The sequence below is a fragment of the Cydia fagiglandana genome, chromosome Z (assembly GCF_963556715.1).
Source record: "Cydia fagiglandana chromosome Z, ilCydFagi1.1, whole genome shotgun sequence".
Taxonomy (NCBI): domain Eukaryota; kingdom Metazoa; phylum Arthropoda; class Insecta; order Lepidoptera; family Tortricidae; genus Cydia; species Cydia fagiglandana.
The window spans coordinates 463,200-487,508 of record NC_085959.1 but is presented as its reverse complement, the minus strand read 5'-3'; the positions used below and the strand labels follow the sequence as shown (position 1 = coordinate 487,508).

Sequence of the window (24,309 nt, the reverse complement as noted above, 5' to 3'; positions counted from 1 at the left end):
GAAAACTTCATGTTACATCTGGTTTTTGATTGACCCATTCGCGTTTTCCAAGACGTTTCACTCACGTCACGTTTGATGTACAAAAAAACATTTTTGAAAATTGTGTGATGTACGGAACCCTTGAAACGCGAGTCCGAACTCGCACTTGTTTAAATATGGCTTCACTTTATTTCGTCAATACGTCTAAAAAGTCTTGTATCCAGGGCATGAAACAAACAAAAAACATCTGATAGAACAGATTATTTATAGATGGTCAAGCAAATCTTCTCAGTAGAAAAAGGCGCGAAATTCAAATTTTCTATGAGACGCTATCCCTTCGCGCCTACATTTTTCAAATTTGCCGCCTTTTTCTACTGACAAGATCTGCTTGACCAAGTATATCCATCGTTGCCATGGAGGCGATTGTCACATAAAACAACTTAGTCAAATAAAACTGAAAATATGAAAACACCGTATTTATTGTCTGTACTACGACATTCAGAAAATTCAGAAAAAATCATGGCGGGTAGGTTCACCACCTGCTGGTGTGGTCAATTGTGTGTTATTCCAGCCGTGTATGATAGGTACCTACTTTATTTACATCAACAGTCAAGTTAAAAGTACCTAATCTGTTTCCGTGTATCGGGGGGCACGGCAGTGCCCCCGCCAAGTCGAGCGCGAAGCAAACACTGCCGTACCATCCTTTACTGGAACCATTTCGCCGCATTTTCAGGCCCCTATTTGAGAACCTCTGGATAAGACCAGAACGCAGAAATTTTGGTCATCCAGTAAGCTATAATCACATACTTAAAATCCAAACTTTCAAGTCTGTAGGTCATTTAGTTCCGAAGTTAAGCGAAAGCAAAGTTTCGCATTTATGAAACTCACTCATGATCATCAGAATAGAACTAGTACTTCCCATAAACTCAGAGAGCTGAAATTTGGTACAGAGTTAGGGTTTAATGGCCACATAAAGGGAAAACCTAAAAATATTGCAATATCAGTCACGTTTTAAAGATCTAAGAACTGCATAAGTAAGTTTGTAATCCCATATAAATATATGATATTACAAAGTTACTGTTGCAGTTCCTACAAATAGTAGGTAAAGTAAAGGTACACTACGATGTACGATGTGAGTATCAATGAAGATATGTTTAGTTATGATATGTGTATACATAGTATGGGTATGAGTACCCGAAAAGAAGGACTGCCTACAAAAAGAGATGAGATCCCATCAAAAACATTACATGTAAAAAGGTGCAAGTCTCGCAACACTTTTACTACAAAAAAGTTTTGAGATGTAATGTGAAACCAAGTCGGTTATTTTAATCAGTGCCAGGAGGTTTCTACAAAAAGAAGTGAAATCCCACCAAAAACATTCTGTAAAAAACTAGCCAAGTCTCGATGGAGCTGCTTGTTTATCTCTAAAAAGTAATGAAATCTAGACAAAGTCGTGCCAAGTCTAAGGTTCCTTACTGCGATTTCTTTATTATTATAGTTAATGTTGTGTGACTTGGCCGTTGAAGGGTACACAAGGGTACAAAACCAGGTGCTCCATGACACCATTGCACCAATCTGTCGCCAGAACCGCTACCCATTGACGATGGAAAATTGCCACTTGGAAAACGTTGATTCAATAACCCAGTCAATTGTAGGCTTGATAAAGCTGCGTATTTCAATAATACTTATGTATGGGCGAGCCTGAAAAACACTTTTCCTTTTGGTGCAATGGCAGATTGGTGCAATGGTGTCATGGAGCACCTGGTTTTGTACCCTTGTGTACCCTTCAACGGCCAAGTCACACAACATTAACTATAATAATAAAGAAATCGCAGTAAGGAACCTTAGACTTGGCACGACTTTGTCTAGATTTCATTACTTTTTAGAGATAAACAAGCAGCTCCATCGAGACTTGGCTAGTTTTTTACAGAATGTTTTTGGTGGGATTAATAAATACCCAGAAGCCTTTTATCAAAGTCGAAGTTTTTTTACGTTCGCAACATACTTAGACGGTATTTATGCCCCTCCCCCCCCTGATATTGACGTTGATATTTCTGGTTAATATTTTCCCAAGGACCCGGATATGCATAAATCGGTGAGAGAAAGCTTTGAGTGTCAAAAACTAAGGCAAATGACAAAGACCGTTTGTGTAGGCTGCATTTTAAGGAAGATAAATATTTTGGAAAGAGTAAATACACAGGTAAGCTAAGTTTTAATGAAGTAGGGTACATCGCCAATTATTAGCCAGTTTTCAATTACTGGCCACCTATACTAAAATGAATTCTGTGTATAGGTGAATAGAACTCATTTTTGTAAGAGGCGGCCAGTTATTGAACGAGTGGGTTGTGGATAAATTTCAGTTACTGGCCATTTTCCTTATACTGAAAATGAGTTTTATTTATCTGTAAATAGAATTCATTTTTGGAATAGGTGGCCAGTAATTGAAAACTGGCTAATAATTGGATTTTCGTACCTTATATACTAAAATGAACTTTGTTCACCTATAAATAGAACTCAAATAGAAGAAAATAGAAAGAGAATATAAATCAAATTAAGTGGCCAGTAATTGGGGGGTGGCTAGTAATTGGCGATGTACCCTAGTACATAATTTAGGGCATAATCGCTTGGCCACACATGCTGTACTCCATACGCATCACGACTATCTGATGTGTGGTAGGGCGGGGGTATATGAAACGGCTTCTTTTACATCCAGGTGATCCAGGTATAGACCAAAGCTTTGTTTTCGATCGAACTCTTGTAATATAAGAGGAAAAACTGCACGTGAGCCTTCGAAAATTTGAATAAACGGTAAAATACACAAGATAACCTCAAATATATTATGTGATTATCTTTGTATCAAATCAGGCCGCGTAGCCAAGGATCCAATCGCTAACGCTCCGTAGCGATCGAAACGCAACTGTCACTGTCGAGCTAATATGGAAGAGTGATAGAGAGACATGATGCTTTTCGTTGTCGAAGCGATAGCGATTGTAACCTTGGCTAGGCCGGCAGCCTTTTTTCCGCCAACTGTCGAATTTCTCCTTCGAAGTTTTTAGTTCCCGTACAGTCCTATATGAATACATTTTTCTTGATAAATCGCAAGTATTAGTAAAAAAAATCGCAACCATACGCTTGTCACAAATCGTAAACAGTGACGGATAACAGAGGCGACATCTGTCCTAATCTTTCAGTGTGCCTCCTCATTATATTAGGTATAGGTACATACTACTCTTTGCTTAAATCTATCGGTTAAGGGCAAGGGCAGACCTTGCAATAAATCCACGTGATTTTTGATCCATTGCCGCCTATATAGTGCGACATAAAATAGTAGAAATTAAATAAAATGGAACTCAAAAATGTCCATACTAAATTGTTGCTATGTCGCACTATACGAGTACCTAAGTTGGCTCAGAGTAAATAACTAATAAGTAGGTGCTACAATGAACAAAGTCAATCGCTCTATATAATTTTTGGTTAACCGCGAGTTCTCAGTTCGGGGCGAACTACTAGTAATAATCCAAATTTATCGAACGAGCGAGCGAAGCGAAGTTCTTACATTCGACTTGGGATACGCGGCCGGCTAGCGGCACGTCCCGGCATTTCGATGTTTTTAAGCTGAACTGTCAGAAGATAGTTTGATACTCAATAACTTAAGTAGATTTGTTCTAATTTAAATGTAATTGATTAAACGTGTAGTCGAGGGCATTATATTTTAGTCATTAAATTATGAGCAGGCCCGATCAAGGGGTTATTGAGCTAGAAGAGCTTAGAAGGCCAAAAAGCTGTATGTGAGAGGTCTTGCTATTCTGGTCATTTTATTTGCAAGAAACATGATCGAGTTTAGTATCAAACGAAAGTGCTCGGTTTGCACTTTTACAATATCGGTTTTAAATTTACCATTTTGAAATAATTAGCAAGATAAAAATAAAATAAAATAAACATAATATAAGTATTTGACATTTGACAGGAAATATTTTGGCTTAGCACAGATTCAGTTTATTTTAATCTCTAAGGTGGTGACTTAAATCCAGGGGAGGGACAGCCGTATACAATGCCCTTTATCCGAAAAAATAGCGCCATCTATATTACTTAACGCTAAACATTTTTTTTTAAATTATGGCTTCACTTTATTTCGTCAGAACGTCTTGTATCCAGAGCATGAGACAAACAAAAAAACATCTGATAGAACAGATTATTTATGGCCATCGTTGCCATGGAGGTGATTCACTTCACGAAAAAAATCAACTTTGACAAATAAAACTCAAAATATTATACTTAACACCGTATTTATTGCCTGTACTACGACATAATTTAGACAAATAAAAATACTTTCGGTTTTACAATGTTAAAAGAAACAAAGTTTACATACGCCATAACAATTGCTGAGAACTTTACTATCAGAAAATTCAGAAAAAATCATGGCGGGTAGATTCACAACCTGTTGCGTGTAATTGTGTTTCGTGGTCAATTGTATGTTATTCCAGCCGTGTATGATAGGTACTTTATTTACATCAATAGTCAAGTGAAAAGTAAATACATGTTTTAAAAAGAAACCCGAGCATATCATCATATCGACGGTGGAAAGGAGAAACCCATTAAGCGACATTTTGAATGTAGTTGAGTTATATATACCGTTGGAATCAGCTTTTTTTTCTGCGTCTTTTAAGCCGGGTTAGGGTCTCCCCAAATATATCGACGCGCATTCGGCAAAAGCCGATAGGAAAAAGCTTTATGTCCGCGCAATAAGAGCGAAAAAGTCGTCGTTCGGCTCGGCTCGCATCGGCCGGCGCCGGCCGACGCGTCGTCGGCTTCTTCGCTCTTATTGCGTGGACATAAAGCTTTTTCCTATCGGCTTTTGCCGAATGCGCGTCGATATATTTGGGGAGACCCTTACGTAGCGATCTGATGACTTTGATGTCGGTTAAGTTAGGTTATTAATAGTGGACACATTTAAAAACCCCCCCTTTATGCGACACATAATTTGATTTAAATTTGAACTACGTCACTTAAACTACACACAAATTTATACTTGATCGCTTAAAGTGATTTTAAATATTGCTTGAATTTGTAGTGATGGCGTTAAAGTGTTTATTACAAATACTAAATATATAAGGTTAGGCGCTTAATCGTGTCTTTTGGTATTATGAACAACAAATGCTGTCGGTTAATTAGTTGTCACAAAATTTATGACAGAATTTGCTCCTTTAAGCGACACGTTGAATTTTAGCATTTATGTCGCTTAATGTATTTATTATAACTTGCTTTAGTCGTTTAAGTGAAAGATCTAAAAGGTATCCTGGGGCTTAAATTATCGGTTTTACCTGTCGATCGTCGCATCAGTGTACCAATTTTAGTGTAATACCTATACCTGTATTTTATGAACACGAAGTAACCAGTCGGTCGCTTCTAGTCATGCTTGTTATGAAAAAAAAGCTGCACTTTAGGAGGAAAGCAAGCCGCTTTGCACGATGATAGTGGAGGCCTATCAAAACATTTTTTTTCGAAGAACCAGTAATTTCGTCCTTTAGGAGCCGAGGTGAGCCGAGGTGAAGCGAGGTCCATTAAAAACAGAAAAAAAAATCTTCAAGTTTCACTGATCATCCGATTTCGTTAAAGTTAGTGTCCATTGAAAGAAAAGTACATTTAAAAAAAAAAAAAAAAACAAAATATTTTTATAAAAAAATAGTGTGAAAAGAGTGATAACCTTTTTTTTTCTTTTACGGTTTATTTGTGCAAATAGTGTCTTCCACATTGTATAATATTTAAATAAAAGTACTATACCATAAAATTAAATACATTTTTCATAATATACTGAAAACCGCATCAAAATCGGCTAATCAAATCACAGGCAATCAGTCATTAATTGTTAAAAATGAACTCTTCAAGTCTAATGTAGATGTGCAAACTCGACCTGACCCCCTATTAGGTAACTCTATGTCCCTGTATAGACAAGGATCCACGAGTGCCAATGTTGCTGCTGTTGTGCCTTTTACTGGGCACAAGCATTTAGGTGTGAACCATGGTATGTCTGTACTAGGTGGAGGGCATGAATGTTGTGTCGTATTTCAGGCTGAAGACGGCGTGATGGCTCGGTGCATTGCCTGCCTTACTTGGAACTTCCATATTAGCATACTTCCAAGTTGGAAGATGTATGAAACATCGTTTCTGAGGTCAAGTGCAGAGCATGCTGCCAACCTTCTGCACCTGGTGCTTTGTGACAGTGCCGGACTGGTTCTTATACCCAGCTGGGGCGGAGCTCAGTATTTGCTGACATCTACCAATGACAAATTAAGATGTATCTTCAGCTGCCTTCTGAAGAAAAAGTCTGAGGTGAGTTCTAATTTTGTTAATTTTAAAACATTTGTTGAAAGCCAAACTAGGTTGCATATTAAAGTTTTGTGTATTGACCAGGGTACTATATGTTCCATTAAAAATTTGTCCAATTACCTTAAAAAGGAAAGCATTATTCACCAAACTATTTTTGCTCATTCTCAAGTTGGTACTAGTGAGAGATTTTGTCATATGTTTTTTGCTCGAGCCATGATACAAGAATCTCAGTTGCCTGACTGCTATTGGGGCGTGGCTAATATGACAGCCACTTATTTGTCGCCTACCAGTGCATTGTCAAGTAGATTTCATAATTGTGTACGGACCGGATCTGATTGGTTAGATCTTCGTCGGCTACACATTTTTGGCTCTATAGCATACTCTCATGTGCCTAATCAGAAGATATGTAGGCTGTATGATAAGGCAAAACAGCATGTTTTTGAAGAAATTGGTGAAACGTGCAAAGGGTTTCGCTTAATAGATTCAGTTAATCCTAAAAGGGTTATTAATTCTAGGAGCGTTGTTTTACTTGAGGACAAATTCAAATGCTGACATTAGAGGAGCCAATTTTATTATTTTTGATAATCTTATGTATAATTTGAATGTTAATGGTCATTTTAAAAATAATAATAGACAAATTGAGATTAATTCTTGCTGCAATAATGTTTTAAATACTAACTGTGATATTAGTATAGGTAGTAATGACTGCGATATTAGTCATAATATTCCAAAAAGCCATGATGATTATTTAAATTATAATATATCTAATCAGGACTCAAATGGTTTCAGAGGAGGATGCGTGCTCAACAGTGCAGTCCCTCTGTCTGGCCTGTATCGCACATTTGAAGATACCATCGAGGATAGCGGCGAGGATGTGGTGCTGTGTAGCCCCGTCACCTTTCTACCGCAACCTTCTGCATCTTCAGAATATATGAGCCGATGTTGGCGGAAGCGTTTCTTGTTCCGACCAAATCTCGCCCAGTGTGGAGTACCTGAGGTATTATCCCGAAAAGGTTTGATAATTTCTCACATGTCATCTCTTGGCTGCAGCAAGTTTATCAGATTCATCATAGGAGCCGTCTACTTTCTCCGGCCGTGTATTCACATAAAATACATGAGTGGATACGGTGCCATGGAAGGTATTAGCTCTGTGGTTATAATCAATGTGTAGGAGTTAGTCAACCGCTCACACAGTTAGTTGACTGCCCTCAGAGTTTGTTGACCATCTGTTGAATGTTATTTTTGGTGGAAACATTTTTTTTTTATGTTCTTACAGCCACTAGGCACTTGTTGTTACTTATCAGGTTATAGTCAAAAAGAGGAAATTGATTATTTTGATACCTATTTGCCTTGTGGTTTAGACATTCAACATCAAATTTGGATTACTATTGCAAATCAGTTGGTTCTGAGTATGAATCTTATTGATGTTACCACGTTTTTTTTGGTGAGTTAGTTAATGATCTGGAGCAGCCAACCGATTTCTAATATTAGTAATAAATATTAGTAACAGATAAATATATAAAAATAAAATGTATTTGTAGTTAGCCACAAACACAACTAGCTTGAGCCCAATGTTAAATATTAAAATTTCCACATGTTGCTCTCAAAAACAGATACCTAATGTACATACAAAAAGGAATATGAGCTATGTGTATGTCAGCTGTTACCTATAACATGCTATTATTGGCTTATGTAATAAGACTGAGTACACAATTATAAGGCTGTAAATAATATTTGTCAATGATTTTTATGTTTTTTTTAATAATAATTGTATTCAGACAGTTACATCATTGCAAAAACTGCACCTTGAAATACGTCATCTAGTAATTTAAAAAAATTGTTTAGGGATGAACGTTATTATGTACAATAATGTAACTATTTTAAACTAGCATGATTATATATACATAGAGGCTGCTTGAGTGCTACAAATGTAAATTAGAAATGAGAAAAGTCTACAAGCATGATGCCAATGTTTATACTTAAATAGTTGCCTATACGACTACTAGGCTCACTTATGTTTTGTGTCTGCTGTACTCGCCCAGACATTTTATATCTGTGTAGCCAGTCAAGTCAGTTCAGTACATGTTTATGATAGGAGCCATTGGCGGACTGCAGGGCGAATATTGAGGTATTAAGCCGTTACAATCAATTGTGGTCTTTATTTCGAAATCAGATAATACCTTGAAATAAACGCTTTTCAGACGCCAATTTTATTTGTGACATAACTGACCGCAAGTTTTATACTTGCTTTGTAGTTCAACTTTATAATAATGTCATCATTTAGGAAGCTAGGAAACAACTATGTGTTGCGCTTTCCTGTACAAAGAGTAAATTCTTTGTTTTTCTATTGTATGCAAGGGCATGTGCTTTATCAAGAATTTCTTGTTAGAAATAATTGGTAAACAATTCAATGTCAGTGAATTAATGCATGAAGTAAAAATTTGTGTAAAATGCTCATGTTAGTACTGATGAAATTTGTAAGTCTGAAACTGAAATGTATGACTAAATACTCGGAGTCATAGCTGTTATTACTTATGTATAGAGTCACCCTTTTTTAGTCTGTCTCTGTTTTTCTTTTTATTCAGTACAATTGTGTAATATGATGACTATGCTATGATAGTATCATGTTATAACATTATCTAATGTACAGCATATGGAGGCGTGTTGGAAATATATTGTCTATGCCGTACATAATCTGTGAATATGTAATCTGTGGTCCGTCTCTCTTTGTCTATGGCTCCCCGATCAAGCAGCCGCTTCGAGCAACACGGAAGGGAGGCGGCATTCCCACTATTTCCCCTCTGCCGAGGTACAAGATTAGCGCGTCAATATAATCTACCGCGGGTAATAAAACTAGTTGCACTTGGATTTTTCACTAGACCGAGTCCAGGCGCGCGCGTGAACACTGCTGCACAAAAATGCCTGTTTGCTCGGTTTTTTGTTATAAAAAGAGGTCGGGGACGTCAAATTTACAAAAAGAAAGTGTTACATTTCACATGTAATATTTTTTTTTACATATCACACGTTTAATTACATTTAAATACAATTATTATATTTTAGTCTCAAGTAATTGTTGGATTTATCGATTTTGCTCGCTCAGTACAAATTGCGGATCGGTCGAGCGACAAATACTTCAACGGAAATGTGTAAGTTTTTTTTTTTTTTTTTAATTATGAATGGGCTTACTCATGGCCACAGACTAGCCGAGGCGTAGACGTGGCCTACGATGGAGCGAGCTCGCCCAGAAGGTGCCTGTTCACTCTTGATTTGAAGGTTGCCGGGTTATAAGAACACGGAAATATAGACGCCGGCAGGGAATTCCATTCCTTGGCAGTTCGCATAAGGAAAGTAGAAGCAAAGCGCTTCGTGCGAATTGGTGGAATATTTACCATGTAAGGATGGAAACCGGCCGTGCGTCTAAAAGTCCGATGGTAGAATGGGGACGGTGGTATAAGCTCGTGTAGCTCTTGGGCACACTCCCCGAAGTGCAGCCTGTAGAATACCGACAGGCTGGCGACTTTCCGCCGATGGGCCAAAGACTGAAGCTTAGCCGTTAGCTTCTTGTCGCCAATCATCCTCCTGGCTCTGCGCTCCACTGAGTCCAAAGCGGCGAGTTGGTATTTAGCTGAGCCATCCCACAGGTGGCTGCAATACTCCATACACGACCGGACTTGAGCTTTGTAAAGTGTTAGAAGCTGTCCAGGTGTGAAGTATCGCTTCACCTTATTTAGGACGCCCAGCTTTCTGGCCGCAGTTTGAGCTTTAGACTCAATGAAGCTGCCGAAGCTGAGGACTGAACTCAGCTCCATGCCGAGGAGTTCCAGACTGTCGGCAATAGGTACAGATGCACCCCGGAAAGAAGGAGTCAGGTCGAATGGACTCCGTTTTGCGGAAAATAGACACGTCTGCGTTTTGGAGGCATTGAACGTGACCAGATTGTCATCACCCCACTGGGAAACGAGACTAAGGGTCAAGTTCATTCGCTCAACCATGGCCTCTCTCTGTGAACGTATATCCTCCCTGCTGTCCCCTGCACTAGCCAAATATCTTTCAACAACCGTACTGTCATCTGCATAACCTACAATGCTGGGTTGCAGCATGTCGTTAATGTGGAGCAGGAAAAGGGTTGCGGAGAGAACAGACCCCTGAGGAACACCAGCGTCAATGGCCATGAGGTCCGAAGAGCAGCCATCAAGAACTACTCTGATCGACCGTTCACTCAAGAAATCAGATAGCCAGCTACAAAAGTCAGCAGGGATGCCGTATGCAGGAAGCTTGCTAAGGAGACTTGCGTGCCAAACCCTGTCAAAGGCCTTCGAGATGTCCAATGAAACAGCAAGCGCTTCACCGTTCCTCTCGATGGCCTCGCCGCAGCAGTGCGTGACATACGCTAAAAGATCCCCAGTAGACCGACCTCGGCGAAAGCCATACTGACGGTCACTGAGCAGATCATTTGCTTCGAGGTATGCCAGCAGCTTGCCGTTAAGTACCCTTTCCATGACTTTACAGAGCATGGAGGTAATGGCGATTGGTCGGTAATTGCAGGGATCAGCACGACTACCCTTCTTGGGTACTGGCTGCACGTTTGCAAGCTTCCAGGATTTCGGCACCGTTCTTGTTTGGAGAGAGAGGCGGTACAGGCGTGTCAGTATAGGAGACAACTCAGGCGCACACTGCTTTAGTACACGTGCAGGTATACCGTCTGGTCCATTGGCCTTATTCACGTCAAGATTCTGCAGAGCTCGGCGTACCTCTTTTTGATGTATAGCAATTCTCTGCATAGAGGAACTGCATTGAGGTAGCGTAGGTGGAAGTTTTGAGCCTGCATCTAGACGTGAATTGCTCGCAAACAGAGAAGCAAACAAGTTAGCTTTCTCTGTCGCGGAGTGGGCCAGTGTCCCATCAGGTTTCTGCAGAGGTGGCAATGTGGGTCGGCAGAAGTTGGATTCGACCGCTTTCGACATGGACCAGAACCGCTTGCTACCAGGAGGGTAGGAGGCGAGTTTGGCCCCTATTCGACTGACGTGGTCGAATCGAGCCTTTTGAAGCACCCGTTTGCAGGACTTGGCAGCTGAGTTAAAGGCTTTTTTCCTCGCGCGAACCCTCTGTGCTCCAGCTTTGGTATCGCGGGCTAATACCCAAGCCTGGTATGCAGACTGCTTAAGGGCCTCGGCTCTAGCACAGTCCGAATTGTACCATGCTCGGGTCTTGTGATCGAGCGATAGGTCGGAGAACGGAATGAAATATTCCATTCCCTGCCGAATCACATCAGCAACAGCCTCAGCAGAACAAGAGGGGTCACCCGAAGAAAAACAGACCTGCTGCCAGGGGAAAGACGCAAAGAAATGCCGCATCTCATCCCAGTCCGCTGACTCGTATCGCCATACTCTCCTCGTGCCCCTAGGGCAGAGATCAGGAGGAGAGTGGATCGACACGGATTTCACTAGACAGTGATCGGACGATCCTAGCGGAGCTGAGACCGAAACCGAGTGCCTGTCTGGATCAGTTGTCAGCAGAAGGTCAAGGCAATTGGGTGTATGGTCAGTAACATCCGGTATCCGCGTCGCAACATTTACCAGCTGGGTAAGGTTTAGGGATACAGCAAATTTGCGCGCTTCCCTCCCAGCGTGGCAGGTATTCTTGAACGGGAGCAGCCACTCCAGTGTGCGTGTTGTGACACTAGTCACTCGTCCGTACACAAAAAGAGATCGAGGTTTGCAAGATTTGTCTTTGACGTGTGTCATTTTGTATGTATTTGTGTCGTCATTACAGAGGGCCTACCGCGAACCACGTTCGACGTGTTGCCTCCCTGTCACACTTACGTATGAATTTACAAGTGCCATAGAGAGGCAACACGTCGAACGTGGTACGCGGTAGGGCCTCTGATTGGATTTTGTATGTAAGTGTGTGAGAAGTGCCACTGTGTGCACCTTCCCCCCGCGAAAAATGGCAGAAAGATTTGTACGGTGAGATATCGCTTGGGCCCCTCCCTTCTGACGTGTCGGAAGCCGGTGTTGCTCGAAGAGCAGCCGTGTAAGATTGTGTCGTCCCCCTATTATTTTATTAATCAATGTTTTTACATATAAAACTTATTTTAAATATTTGCTTGCTATATCAAAGTAAATCGTACGATAGTACGATATTAATGTGATATTAATATACGCACTCATATGCCATTGCGTTATTCATTTACCGTGATCTCGGTTGTAATCCAACGCCTGTTTCCCTGTGCTCTTGCTCCTCATATTTCTAACACCCCCAGTGTGGCGGTGGTTTTTCTATCTTCTCGTGTGAGTAAGAAAAAGATGACATGTTGAGTCACTATACTCTCGATATTCGTACTTCAAGTATATTCTATTTCAAAAGAAAAATGTACGGGAAGTATTTTTGCGTAACGCACTGAAAGGTATTTTTTTTCTTTAGCGCGGCACGGGTACTATTTGTCCGTATTCCATCACCCCGTACGTGCACCGAAAGGCCGGCACGCAGCCAGGCCTATGGAACTCTCCGCGCGAGCTCGGATTTATACCTACGATTCTGCTCCCGTTCACGGTAGAAAAGCGAGCCAGTTGGTTGCCACACGCGATCACGCACGCACGTCACCGCGCGCCGCAAGTTACAAGCTACGTAGGTACTATTGAATTACTTTAATTAAACATGTAGTGTTTATTACGACAAATGTACTTATAGTTAGATATATATTTGAAATAGGTAGCTAACTTGGTAAATGTTACTTTTATCGACAGTAAGATCTTAATTTTACACCGGAAAATAGGTAGGTACTCATTTTTTATGCTAGGGTTATCTTATAATGAATTGCCTGTAATCATGGGTTCTCTGTTATTTTTCTATATTGTGTTACATTAATCTATATCTGATTTTAAATTACACGAAGTTTTAAAACTAATTCATTCTGGGTTCATTGCGTGGTTTATAAGACGGCGTAAACACTGCGGTCACTGCAGGAACATATGACCTTTTAACATGAGTATTTCGCAAACACTACCCTAACCTAACGCATAAACGGAATCCCACCAAAAACATTCTGTAAAAAACTAGCCAAGTCTCGATGGAGCTGCTTGTTTATCTCTAAAAAGTAATGAAATCTAGACAAAGTCGTGCCAAGTCTAAGGTTCCTTACTGCGATTTCTTTATTATTATAGTTAATGTTGTGTGACTTGGCCGTTGAAGGGTACACAAGGGTATGGAAAATTGCCACTTGGAAGACGTTTATTCAATAACCAGTCAATTGTAGGCTTGATAAAGCTGCGTATTTCAATAATACTTATGTATGGGCGAGCCTGAAACAAACACTTCTTTTTGGTGCAATGGCAGATTGGTGCAATGGTGTCATGGAGCACCTGGTTTTGTACCCTTGTGTACCCTTCAACGGCCAAGTCACACAACATTAACTATAATAATAAAGAAATCGCAGTAAGGAACCTTAGACTTGGCACGACTTTGTCTAGATTTCATTACTTTTTAGAGATAAACAAGCAGCTCCATCGAGACTTGGCTAGTTTTTTACAGAATGTTTTTGGTGGGATTTCACTTCTTTTTGTAGTGAAAGCGTTGCGAGACACCTTTTTACATGTAATGTTTTTGGTGGATCTCATCTCTTTTTGTAGGCAGTCCTTCTTTTCGGGTACTCATACCCATACTATGTATATGTCGCAGTAAGATAGATATAGCCGTTATATAGTTTTAACCCTAGGGATATAATTATATGTCGTAACATAGTTATACGAAAGCGATACCTTACTATGTTACTAGGAATATAACTATAATACGTCTTAAGTTTAGTGATATAGTTATATTACTAGATTAAGTTTAGTGAAATAATTGTAGGTAGGAGTGCAGCGGTGCGGCGGAGGTATAGTTATATCCCTAGGGATATAGTTATATGCCGTATAGTACGTATTATAATCATATTCCTAGTAAGATAGTAATTGCAGGTATTAGGAGTGCGGCAGTGCGGCGGAGGTTTAGTTATATCCCTAGGGATATAGTTATATGCCGTATTATAATCATATTCCTAGTAAGATAACTATAATACGTTTCTGGTTTAGTAATATACAGGGTGTTTGGTACATCGTTTGCCAAATTAAAACGGCAGATAGCTTGAGTCATTTGCTATTTTCTCATGCCTAGAAAAACAAAATTGGCCATGGTCTTTTTTACTACTACGCAAGTAAAAATTTGAAATTTACGAAAAACTGTCATTAAAGTGAAAAAAATTTTTTGCTCTAAAGTAAAAATTTCTAGGCCTGAGAAGATAGCAAATGACTCAACCTATCTGCCGTTTTAATTTGGCAAACGATGTACCAAACACCCTGTAGTTATATTACTGGAATATGTTCAGTATTATAATTGTAGCAGTGTATTATTGTATATTGCTAAAAAGTATTACAACTAATTGCAACCAATAAAGTTGATTTTGTAATAAAAATAAAAACGAATATACTTACTGTTTTCTTTGATTCCCTGGCAGATTTATAACCATTTAACCACATTAGTTTAGTCAAATACCGTATTATAAGATATTACTATCTTACTAGGATTATGATTATAATACGTATTATACGGCATATAACTATATCCCTAGGGATATAACTATACCTCCGCCGCACCGCTGCACTCCTACCTACAATTATTTCACTAAACTTAATCCAGTAATATAACTATATCACTAAACTTAATCCAGTAATATAACTATATCACTAAACTAAAGCCGTATTATAGTCATATACCTAGTAAGATAGTAATGAATCGCTTTCATATAACTATGTTACGTCATATAATTATAACTATATAACGGCTTTATCTATCTTACTGCGACATATACACATATCATAACTAAACATATCTTCATTCATACTCACATCGTACATCGTAGTGTACCTTTACTTTACCTACTATTTGTAGGAACTGCAACAGTAACTTTGTAATATCATATATTTATATGGGATTACAAACTTACTTATGCAGTTCTTAGATCTTTAAAACGTGACTGATATTGCAATATTTTTAGGTTTTCCCTTTATGTGGCCATTAAACCCTAACTCTGTACCAAATTTCAGCTCTCTGAGTTTATGGGAAGTACTAGTTCTATTCTGATGATCATGAGTGAGTTTCATAAATGCGAAACTTTGCTTTCGCTTAACTTCGGAACTAAATGACCTACAGACTTGAAATTTTGGATTTTAAGTATGTGATTATAGCTTACTGGATGACCAAAATTTCGGCGTTCTGGTCTTATCCAGAGGTTCTCAAATAGGGGCCTGAAAATGCGGCGAAATGGTTCCAGTAAAGGATGGTACGGCAGTGCTTGCTTCGCGCTCGACTTGGCGGGGGCACTGCCGTGCCCCCCGATACTATAAATGATTGCAACTTAACTTGCTTTAATGTAGTTATTTAACGCTATGCTGTTATATACTTTATGGCAAGTTCTAATGTTACCTAGTTTGATAGTTTGATCAATAGAATTAGAGACCGGTCTTCACAGTATAAAAATTTCTAAGCGTCGCAACCCTAGCGTAGTGCCGGTGCCCGCGGTGCGGGGAGCGGCGCGCTGAAGGTCACTCCATTGTATTTTTGTTTAGGTATCAAACCAGTAGGTATTTGCGTTTTCTTTGAGAGATAAGTATCTGTTCGTAAGAACTATTATATAATCTGTAACGCAGCGCTCAGATTGGTCATGTCATAGTGCTGCGCATTGTTCACGATTCCGCGTCAATACATTTTATTAATGCGCCAATTAAATATATGACATCTATATTGAAAATTTCCTACTCTAAAAGTCCGACCCCTTTTTATCATTATACTAAACGGGCCCGCAGCTCCGCTCGCGTAAATGAAATAAAGAGTTTACCTTATGTTTATTTAAATACCGACATTAATATGTATTCAACTCTGCTAGTATAACTGTGATAGGGATTCCTTATTTAATTGTAGCCGTTATTTGGATAACTTAATTCGCAAATTTCTCAAACAATGATGTGATGTGATTTCATAAAAGGCAAGATTATATTTTTTCATCTATGTAGGTATTTATTTAAAACTCAAAAAAATAATTCATATTTATTTCAAAGAAACCTTCGAGCAACACGGAAGGGAGGCGGCATTCGCACTATTTCCCCTCTGCCGAGGTACAAGATTAGCGCGTCAATTTAATCTAGCGCGGGTAATAAAACTAGTTGCACTTGGATTTTTCACTAGACCGAGTCCAGACGCGTGCGTGAACACTGCTGCACAAAAATGCCTGTTTGCTCGGTTTTTTGTTATAAAAAGAGATCGGGGACATGAAATTTACAAAAGAAAGTGTTACATTTCACATGTAATATTTTTTTTTACATATCATACGTTAAATTACATTTAAATACAATTATTATATTTTAGTCTCAAGTAATTGTTGGATTTATCGATTTTGCTCGCTCAGTACAAATTGCGGATCGGTCGAGCGACAAATCCGACTTCTCATCTCTCAGAATACAATGACATACTTCAACGAAAATGTGTTAGTGTGCGTGTTGTGACACTAGTCACTCGTCCGTACACAAAAAGAGATCGAGGTTTGCAAGATTTGTCTTTGACGTGTGTCATTTTCTATGTATTTGTGTCGTCATTACAGATTGGATTTTGTATGTAAGTGTGTGAGAAATGCGACTGTGTGCACCTTTCCCCCCGCGAAAAATGGCATAAAGATTTGTACGGCGAGATATCGCTTGGGCCCCTCCCTTCCGACATGTCGGAAGCCGGTGTTGCTCGAAGAAAGAAACGGTTAATGTAAACTACATATCCCACCAAAAACATAAATGTAAAAAAGGAGAGCCAAGTTCAATACAAAAATTATGCTTGGCTGTGGGGCTCGCCGCAAAAAGAATGGAGATCTAAATGAGTGCCACTGCCAAGTTCTATGCAAAATCCAAAAATGTATTTATAGGAACAAAATAACATTATAAACAAGTATTAAACTCTATTTCTTTACTTTATTGGATACCTATAACAATTGCTGTTATTTAAAAAAATGTGAGATCTTAAAGTAGGTTAGATTTGACTTAGCCAGTTTTCATTATATCAATCATTTTATATAGGTATATTGTAATTCTGATAAAACCTGGCCAAGCCAAATCTAACCTACTTTAAGATCTCTCATTTTTTTAAATAACAGCAATTGTTATAGGTATCCAATAAAGTAAAGAAATAGAGTTTAATACTTGTTTATAATGTTATTTTGTTCCTATAAATACATATTTGGATTTTGCATAGAACTTGGCAGTGGCACTCATTTAGATCTCCATTCTTTTTGCGGCGAGCCTCACAGCCAAGCATAATTTTTGTATTGAACTTGGCTCTCCTTTTTTACATTTATGTTTTTGGTGGGATATCAATACTTTTTGTAAAGAAAACTAGGCAGGTATTGAGATTTAATGTTTTTTCTTGTGTTTCCGCTGTATGGTTTTTACTTCTGTTCTTTGTATAATTATGTGGTGCCGCGCGCCGCCGACGACACACCGTTGGCCGGTTGTTTAGAGCGTATTACAAGTTTTTTGTATGGGGACACCACTTATTTTTTGACTAAACTTTATTTTAATATAGCAAATATAATATACATATATTGGGGTAGTTTCAAATATCTGCTTGTAACGGTTCCAACGCTACAATAAAAATTTTTTTTTTTGTATGGGGACACCCCTATTTTTTAACTTTTTTTTATTTTTAGATTTTTTCCTACGGTTACACACAATAACCGAGCTGGATTCCAAATTTCATCCTTCTAGGTCATCTGGAAGTAGGTTAGGTTTAGGTACTTATATGTCAGTCCCAATAAAAAGTGTTTTTTTTGTATGGGGACATTGGGGACCCCCCCTATTTTTTTACTTTATTTTATTTTTAGATTTTTTCCTACGGTTACACACAATAACCAAGCTGGATTCCAAATTTCATCCTTCTAGGTCATCTGGAAGTAGGTTAGGTTTAGGTACTATAAGTCATAAGTCAGTCTTAAAATTTACGACTTTTTGACCTTCATACCTTTATAACCGTTTGAGCTAGCTTCATGAAATTTGGGCTTCTAGATATCCTTATGGATATAATTAAACACACGTAGTTTTATGTGTTTACGTCAAAGATGTTTTGAGTTATAGAAGGGTCAAAAGTGGCACCAAGTGGTTCGTGTAATATTACACTCGGCGCTGGCTAGCCAGTTCCTTTGCTTGAACTTGGCTTGACACGCTGCCGCGTGTCTAGATTAGGGTACAGTATCTAAAATTAAAAACTAAAATTAAAACTAAAATTAAAAACTAAAATTAAATCTAAAATTAAAAACTATACTAATCTAAATTAAGATCCCCGAAATATATATATACAAGACTTTAAAGGTATAAGATAAAATGTACCTTTGACACAGTCAACTACTTGATATTGTTCCTTCTTATTTTTCTTATCTTGGCGACAGATCGGCAAACACATATCTGTGGACAGTTGCTTAGTTTTCTTCTTCTTTCTTTTATTTTTCTCGTATTGCTCTACGCTGATCACTCCTTCTTGGTCGGGCTTGTAACTGCCAGGATCTTTTAATTTGACTACGGTTCTACGTATAGGTTTAGGTGCGTCTCCAGGTGAAATAATTGGAGGACACTTTACTTTTGATGAATTCGCCGACGTTGCTGATATTGAATGAATTGAACTTTCGGAAGACATTAATTTCTGCTGACAGATACCACATGGAAATTCAACCGATTTAGGTGGTTTTGATGGGTTTGAAACTTTTGCTGGTTTTGTTGATTCTACCGACGTTGCTGATATTACTAAACTAGATGAACTGTCGGAAGACATTATCTTCTGCTGACATACACCACATGGGAATTCAGCCGATTTAGCTGGTTTTGAAACTTTTGCTGATTTAGGTGACTTTACTTTTGCAGATTTTAGTTTCTGCTGACAAATAGAACACGGGGTTTTAACTGATGTAGCTTGATTTGATTTTTTTGGAGCTTTAGAAGCTTTTGATTTTTTTGGTGGCTTTACCTTAGGTTGTTTTGCCGAATTAGCTGATTTTAAAGAGCTGACGCATTCTGAAGAATTCAAACTTGACGCGCTGCTGCTGGGTGCCATGTCATCCTGGCAGACTTGAGCACACGGATAATCGGTTCCTCGTTCTATTTCTTTCCTTTTGGTTAGGTTTCCTGATACTTTCTTCTTCTTTGCCCGTTTTTCTGGTTTAATTTCTTCGTAAGGGTATTCAGTTTGAGCGAATGATCTGGACAGTATTGCTGGCCTGTTTACATCACGTTCTGTGTATGGCGGGCCTACTGATTTTTGGCAGCGATGTGGACAGTCGGGGTCGCATCGTGGAGTGGTGAGGTAGCTCTGCATCCCGTGTAAACGTGAGGCGCCATTTTGAGCGCAAGTGGAATAACCCTGTGGGCACTCAGGGTCGCATCCTGGAGTGGTGAGGTTACCTTGTGGACGTGAGGCGCTATCTTGAGCACTAGAGGAAAAACCCTGTGGACTCTCAGGGTCGCATCCTGGCATGGTAACGTAGCCTTGTGGACGTGAGGCACCATGCTGAGCGCAAGTGGAATAACCCCGTGGACACTCAGGGTTACATCCAGGAGAGGTGAGGTGGCCGTGTGTCCCTTGTGAACGTGAGGCGCCATTTTGAGCGCAAGTGGAATAACCCTGTGTACACTCAGGGTCGCATCCTGGAGTGGTGAGGTTACCTTGTGGACGTGAGGCGCTATCTTGAGCACTAGAGGAAAAACCCTGTGGACTCTCAGGGTCGCATCCTGGCATGGTGACGTAGCCTTGTGGACGTGAGGCACCATGCTGAGCGCAAGTGGAATAACCCTGTGGACACTCAGGGTCACGTCGTGGCGTGGTGAGGCAGCCTTGTGTCCCTTGTGGGCGTGAGATGCCATCTTGAGGAATCGGGGGTTCGCAATGTTGGTTCACATGGTAGCGCTGCAACTCCTGCGGACTGGTGAGGTAGTCTCCTACCTCCTGCGAACTGTGAGGGTAGTCTCTTACTTCCTGTGGATTGGAGGGGTAGTCATTTACCTTCTGCGGTCTAGGAGGGTACTTTGGTCTAGAGAAATAATTCAGTGTCTTCTGTGCAACTGGCCGGAAGTTCAAACACATTCCCTTTCGACTTGAATGTTTGGATGGGTATGGATGTACGGGCTTGTAGTGTGATTCCAGCGATCGGGTCTGCGATTCCTGTGGACAACACTTATCGTTACAGTAGTTTTCGTCGTAGCGTTTATCATCGTTAGTCTGATATGATTGTGTATCAGCACTAGGGCATGAGTTTGTACATGGCGGGTGTTCGTTAGTTTGTGAAATTTCGAAACAGCAGACAGATTTGCAATTGGTTGGGCATCGCTGTCTCGAATAGCATGTACATTGCGAATTAGCTTTACTATTACGAAAACTATTAGCCTGGAGGTTTTCCGGTTTGCTTTGGAAGGTGTTATTACTACTGCAGGATTTAGCCCAGTGGGTTTTCTTGTTATTGTAAAGCTGCCCATTATTTTGTGACGTTTCTAACGTCCTGCGAGAGGTTGCGCTGTTCTGTATTTGTTGACTTTTTAATCGACAGCAAGGATCTCTACAACTATTTGTAGGCTGTGTGTCACAAAACTGCGTAGCAGGCTGATTGTTGTTAGCCGGCGTGTCATGATAAGGACAAATACTCTTCGACCTTCTTCTGGATGAAGTTTTTATGTTTGCTTGAGATTCTCTACTAGGACAGCAAGGATTGTCGCACATTTCTACGGGCATAGTTTGATTTTCAGCCGTCTGTGAATCTTTAAAAGGGCAATCAGTATTTGCGCAGCTTTCTATGGATGAAATCTGATCTCGGTCTGTCTGTAAATCTCTGAAAGGGCAATTGGGACTTCCACAGCTGTCAATGGACGTGGGTTGATTCTCACTCGCCTGTGAATCTTCAAAAGGAAATTCAGGATCGCCATAGCTCTCTACTGACATTCGATTATCAGACAACTCTGAACCTTTGAAAGGACAACATGGATTTTTACAGCTCTCTACGGATGTCGTTTGACTTTTGCTCGTCTGGGTACGGTTCTTTGTTTGACTTTTGCTCATCTGGGTTCTGTTGTTTGTTTGGTAGGATGTGAATGGACAAGAAGGATTGATGCAGCGTTGCATTTGGGTTTCGATGTTCTGTGCTTGGCTTCTGGGTTGTGTCTCATTATGTAATTTGGAGCCGTAGGATTTCTCACGACATGACTTGTTTTCACACGCAGGTTGGGTAGCAGGCTGGCTTTTAATTGCCTGTGATCGGTCACCAAATCTCAGGCCGGACGGGCACGTGTCACTTGTAGCTGGGTTCTGATTACTCGGGAAAAGGGGCTTATCACAATTAGATTCATTCTTTGATGGAATCCTGTCGGGACTCATTTCTGTAATAAAATGAAAAGTAGATGTAGTTTCACGCGATGGACACAATAATAATTAATTTAGGTATATTATTTCTAAAAACTTACTTGAACGGCGTTCACAACAACTACAACATTTAGCGCAAAAAGCTTTGCATTTATCGCGCATTGTATTCGTAGTTTTTTTTCGTTTAGCCACTTCCTTAGATGGTATGATACACTTTTTGGACATTTGGGCTTCTTCTGTTTTGCAGCATTTAGTATTTACTGGGACTGGATCGATGGCACCCTGGGGTGAATTAATTTGGGTTTCTATTGTTTTACAGCATTTAGGTTTTACTGGGTCTGGGCCGATGACACACTTGGATGTATTCGTCGAGGCACTACATGCTGGTCTCTCCAGGCAAATCTTGGATCCGACGCCAATGCTACTACTCGAAATGTTGGCTTTTGCCTGCACCTCTGCTGTGCAGCTGCAGCAAGATCGTAAAGTGGATTTTTTGGTTGCTGTTCTTGTTTTATGTGCAACTGATTGAGATATCTTTATAGCGGGTCTCTTCGATACATTGTCAATAGATTTCCCTGTACATGAACATTTTTTTTCTTTGGATTTTCTCAGTCCTTTATGAGCACAACAAGGACGTAATAAGCCAGTTTTGGTTCTCTTGAATATCACATAGCATGAATCTGATTCATCAATTTCACCGGATTCTAATTCGGGTCCCGGATCAGTTCCGCGTTGCTGGATAATGATCAAACCTAGGTCCCCACAGCACGATCCGAGCCCGGTAGCGGTACTAGACTTTAATTGCCCTGTGTTTGTGTGTCGTTCTTCAAGATGTTTCGCAGATGTAACACATGCGCAGCAGTCAACAGTATCAACCGACTTTGTTGCAGTGGTTTTGCATCTTGATGTGGATTTCTCAACTGGTTCTGGTTTTATTCCAGAGGTTATATACTTTGCGGATCTGCCAGATTGTGCGCAAGCAGCTAAACATTTGGTTTCTTTAGGCATATAGTCATCACCACAAGCCTGCGTGGCATGGACGATCTCGGGTCGCGTGCCTGTGCCTAGTGTTGACTGCGCAGGTCGCGAGAACGAACAACATGGACCGCAACATTGAGAATTTTTTGCGTCACTGAGAGGCCGGTTGGCTCCTACGCCAATGTTTCGCAAGTTTTTTGGAGTATTTTGCTTATGCCTAGATTGTGCATGTCCCCGGATTCTTGTAGAAGAGAACGATAGAGCGGGGCTGGGCAAGCATGACCCGGTGCGTACGTTCCGCGTTTGAACCTCTATTTTTAAGCCTTTTAATCTTCTGCTTGGAGGTACTTGAGATGGTGGACAACGTGAAGACAACGAAACTGCACTTGGCGAAATCGAAGGGCATTGCTGATCAAAGGTCTTAAAAGTGTCCTTGACTTTACGAGCACCTGGGCAACTGGTTAGTGGGTCAAGGGATTCGTTTATGCACTTGCTGGGCCCGGGCCACGGGCCCTTCAGTACAATGGTCGCTGGACTCGCATCTCGGGCTTGTAACACCCGTGTCTTGACTCTGCAATTCTCAGAATCTGTGCAGTAGTCTTTTAATAATGGCGGTACAAGGGGCGGTGTTTGTGTTTCTGCAGGGCTGGGAGCCTCGGAAATGTTAACTTCCATAGGAGTGTTTTTATTCAGTTGCTCGTTACATTTGTAACGTTCGCCACAAAGTAACCCTATGCAGGGCGGCTTGCAAAGTGGATGATCTTGAGCATTGGAAATATTTTTATTCACAGTACTAGTGACATCTTCGTTAAAATAAGATTTTTGTGCCACAGATTTGTAGCACAATGCACCTGGGGAGCTATTGTTATCGTTTTGCTTATCACTCATTGATTTATTTTTGCATAGAGGGTCTTGGCACTTTGTTCCGCATTCTTTGCCCACACTGGACTGACAGTCGCACTCACAATTGCACTTACGATTGGAAGTGCCTGAATATAATAGTGCTTGTAGTTTCGCTGCCAACGCTTCGCCCAGTGACTTTGCGGCCGCAGTGACGTCTAAGGATGGACAGCCCGTGGAGTCAGATTGGTCGAGGACCGGCTGGGACCTGGAGGCCCACGTATGCGCGTGGCACCGGCGGACGTAGCTCCTGCTCTGGTGGCGGTGAGTGATGGACTTGGCCGACCTAGCAGTGACCTTGGATTTAACATGTCCTCGATTTTTCGAAGCCTCGTTTTGAGATGTACTCGCCGTGACACGGAAGTGATCGGTGGAAGATATTGTTACGGCGTCGACTCCCGTACTTTCACTAATATTACCAATGGCTGTACAGTCAATAATCTGGGCATGTGTACTGCTTTTATGTGAACTGGGGGTAGCATCAATATTAGATTGTGACTCTTGGTTAACCTTTATTTTTCTCTTAGGGTGTACTGTGACTGAGCGACAAGGGTTTGTTTCTGAAACAATCAATTATTGGTACTAGGCGTAGAATGTAGATAATTCTAGAAGATATCACAGGATGCCTAATTTGAGTCGTCGTGTTGATAAGATATACCTACACCTACACGGTGTAACATGAGGAGACCGAATAATTCAGCGTTTTCCTGGTAATAT

At 40.3% G+C, this 24,309-nt stretch overlaps 1 protein-coding gene across 1 annotated transcript in view; it reads right to left on the bottom strand.

The window, feature by feature from the left end:
• The window catches only part of LOC134679202 (uncharacterized), an 85,066-nt gene that overhangs the window by 13,159 nt on the left and 47,598 nt on the right, over positions 1-24,309 (bottom strand). The window contains exons 4-6 of the mRNA XM_063538080.1: positions 23,136-24,152; positions 21,604-21,731; positions 18,705-20,526 (exon numbers count right to left, since the gene is read on the bottom strand). Coding sequence (XP_063394150.1) covers positions 18,705-20,526; positions 21,604-21,731; positions 23,136-24,152 — 2,967 coding nt within the window. The remainder of the gene's footprint in view (positions 1-18,704; positions 20,527-21,603; positions 21,732-23,135; positions 24,153-24,309) is intronic.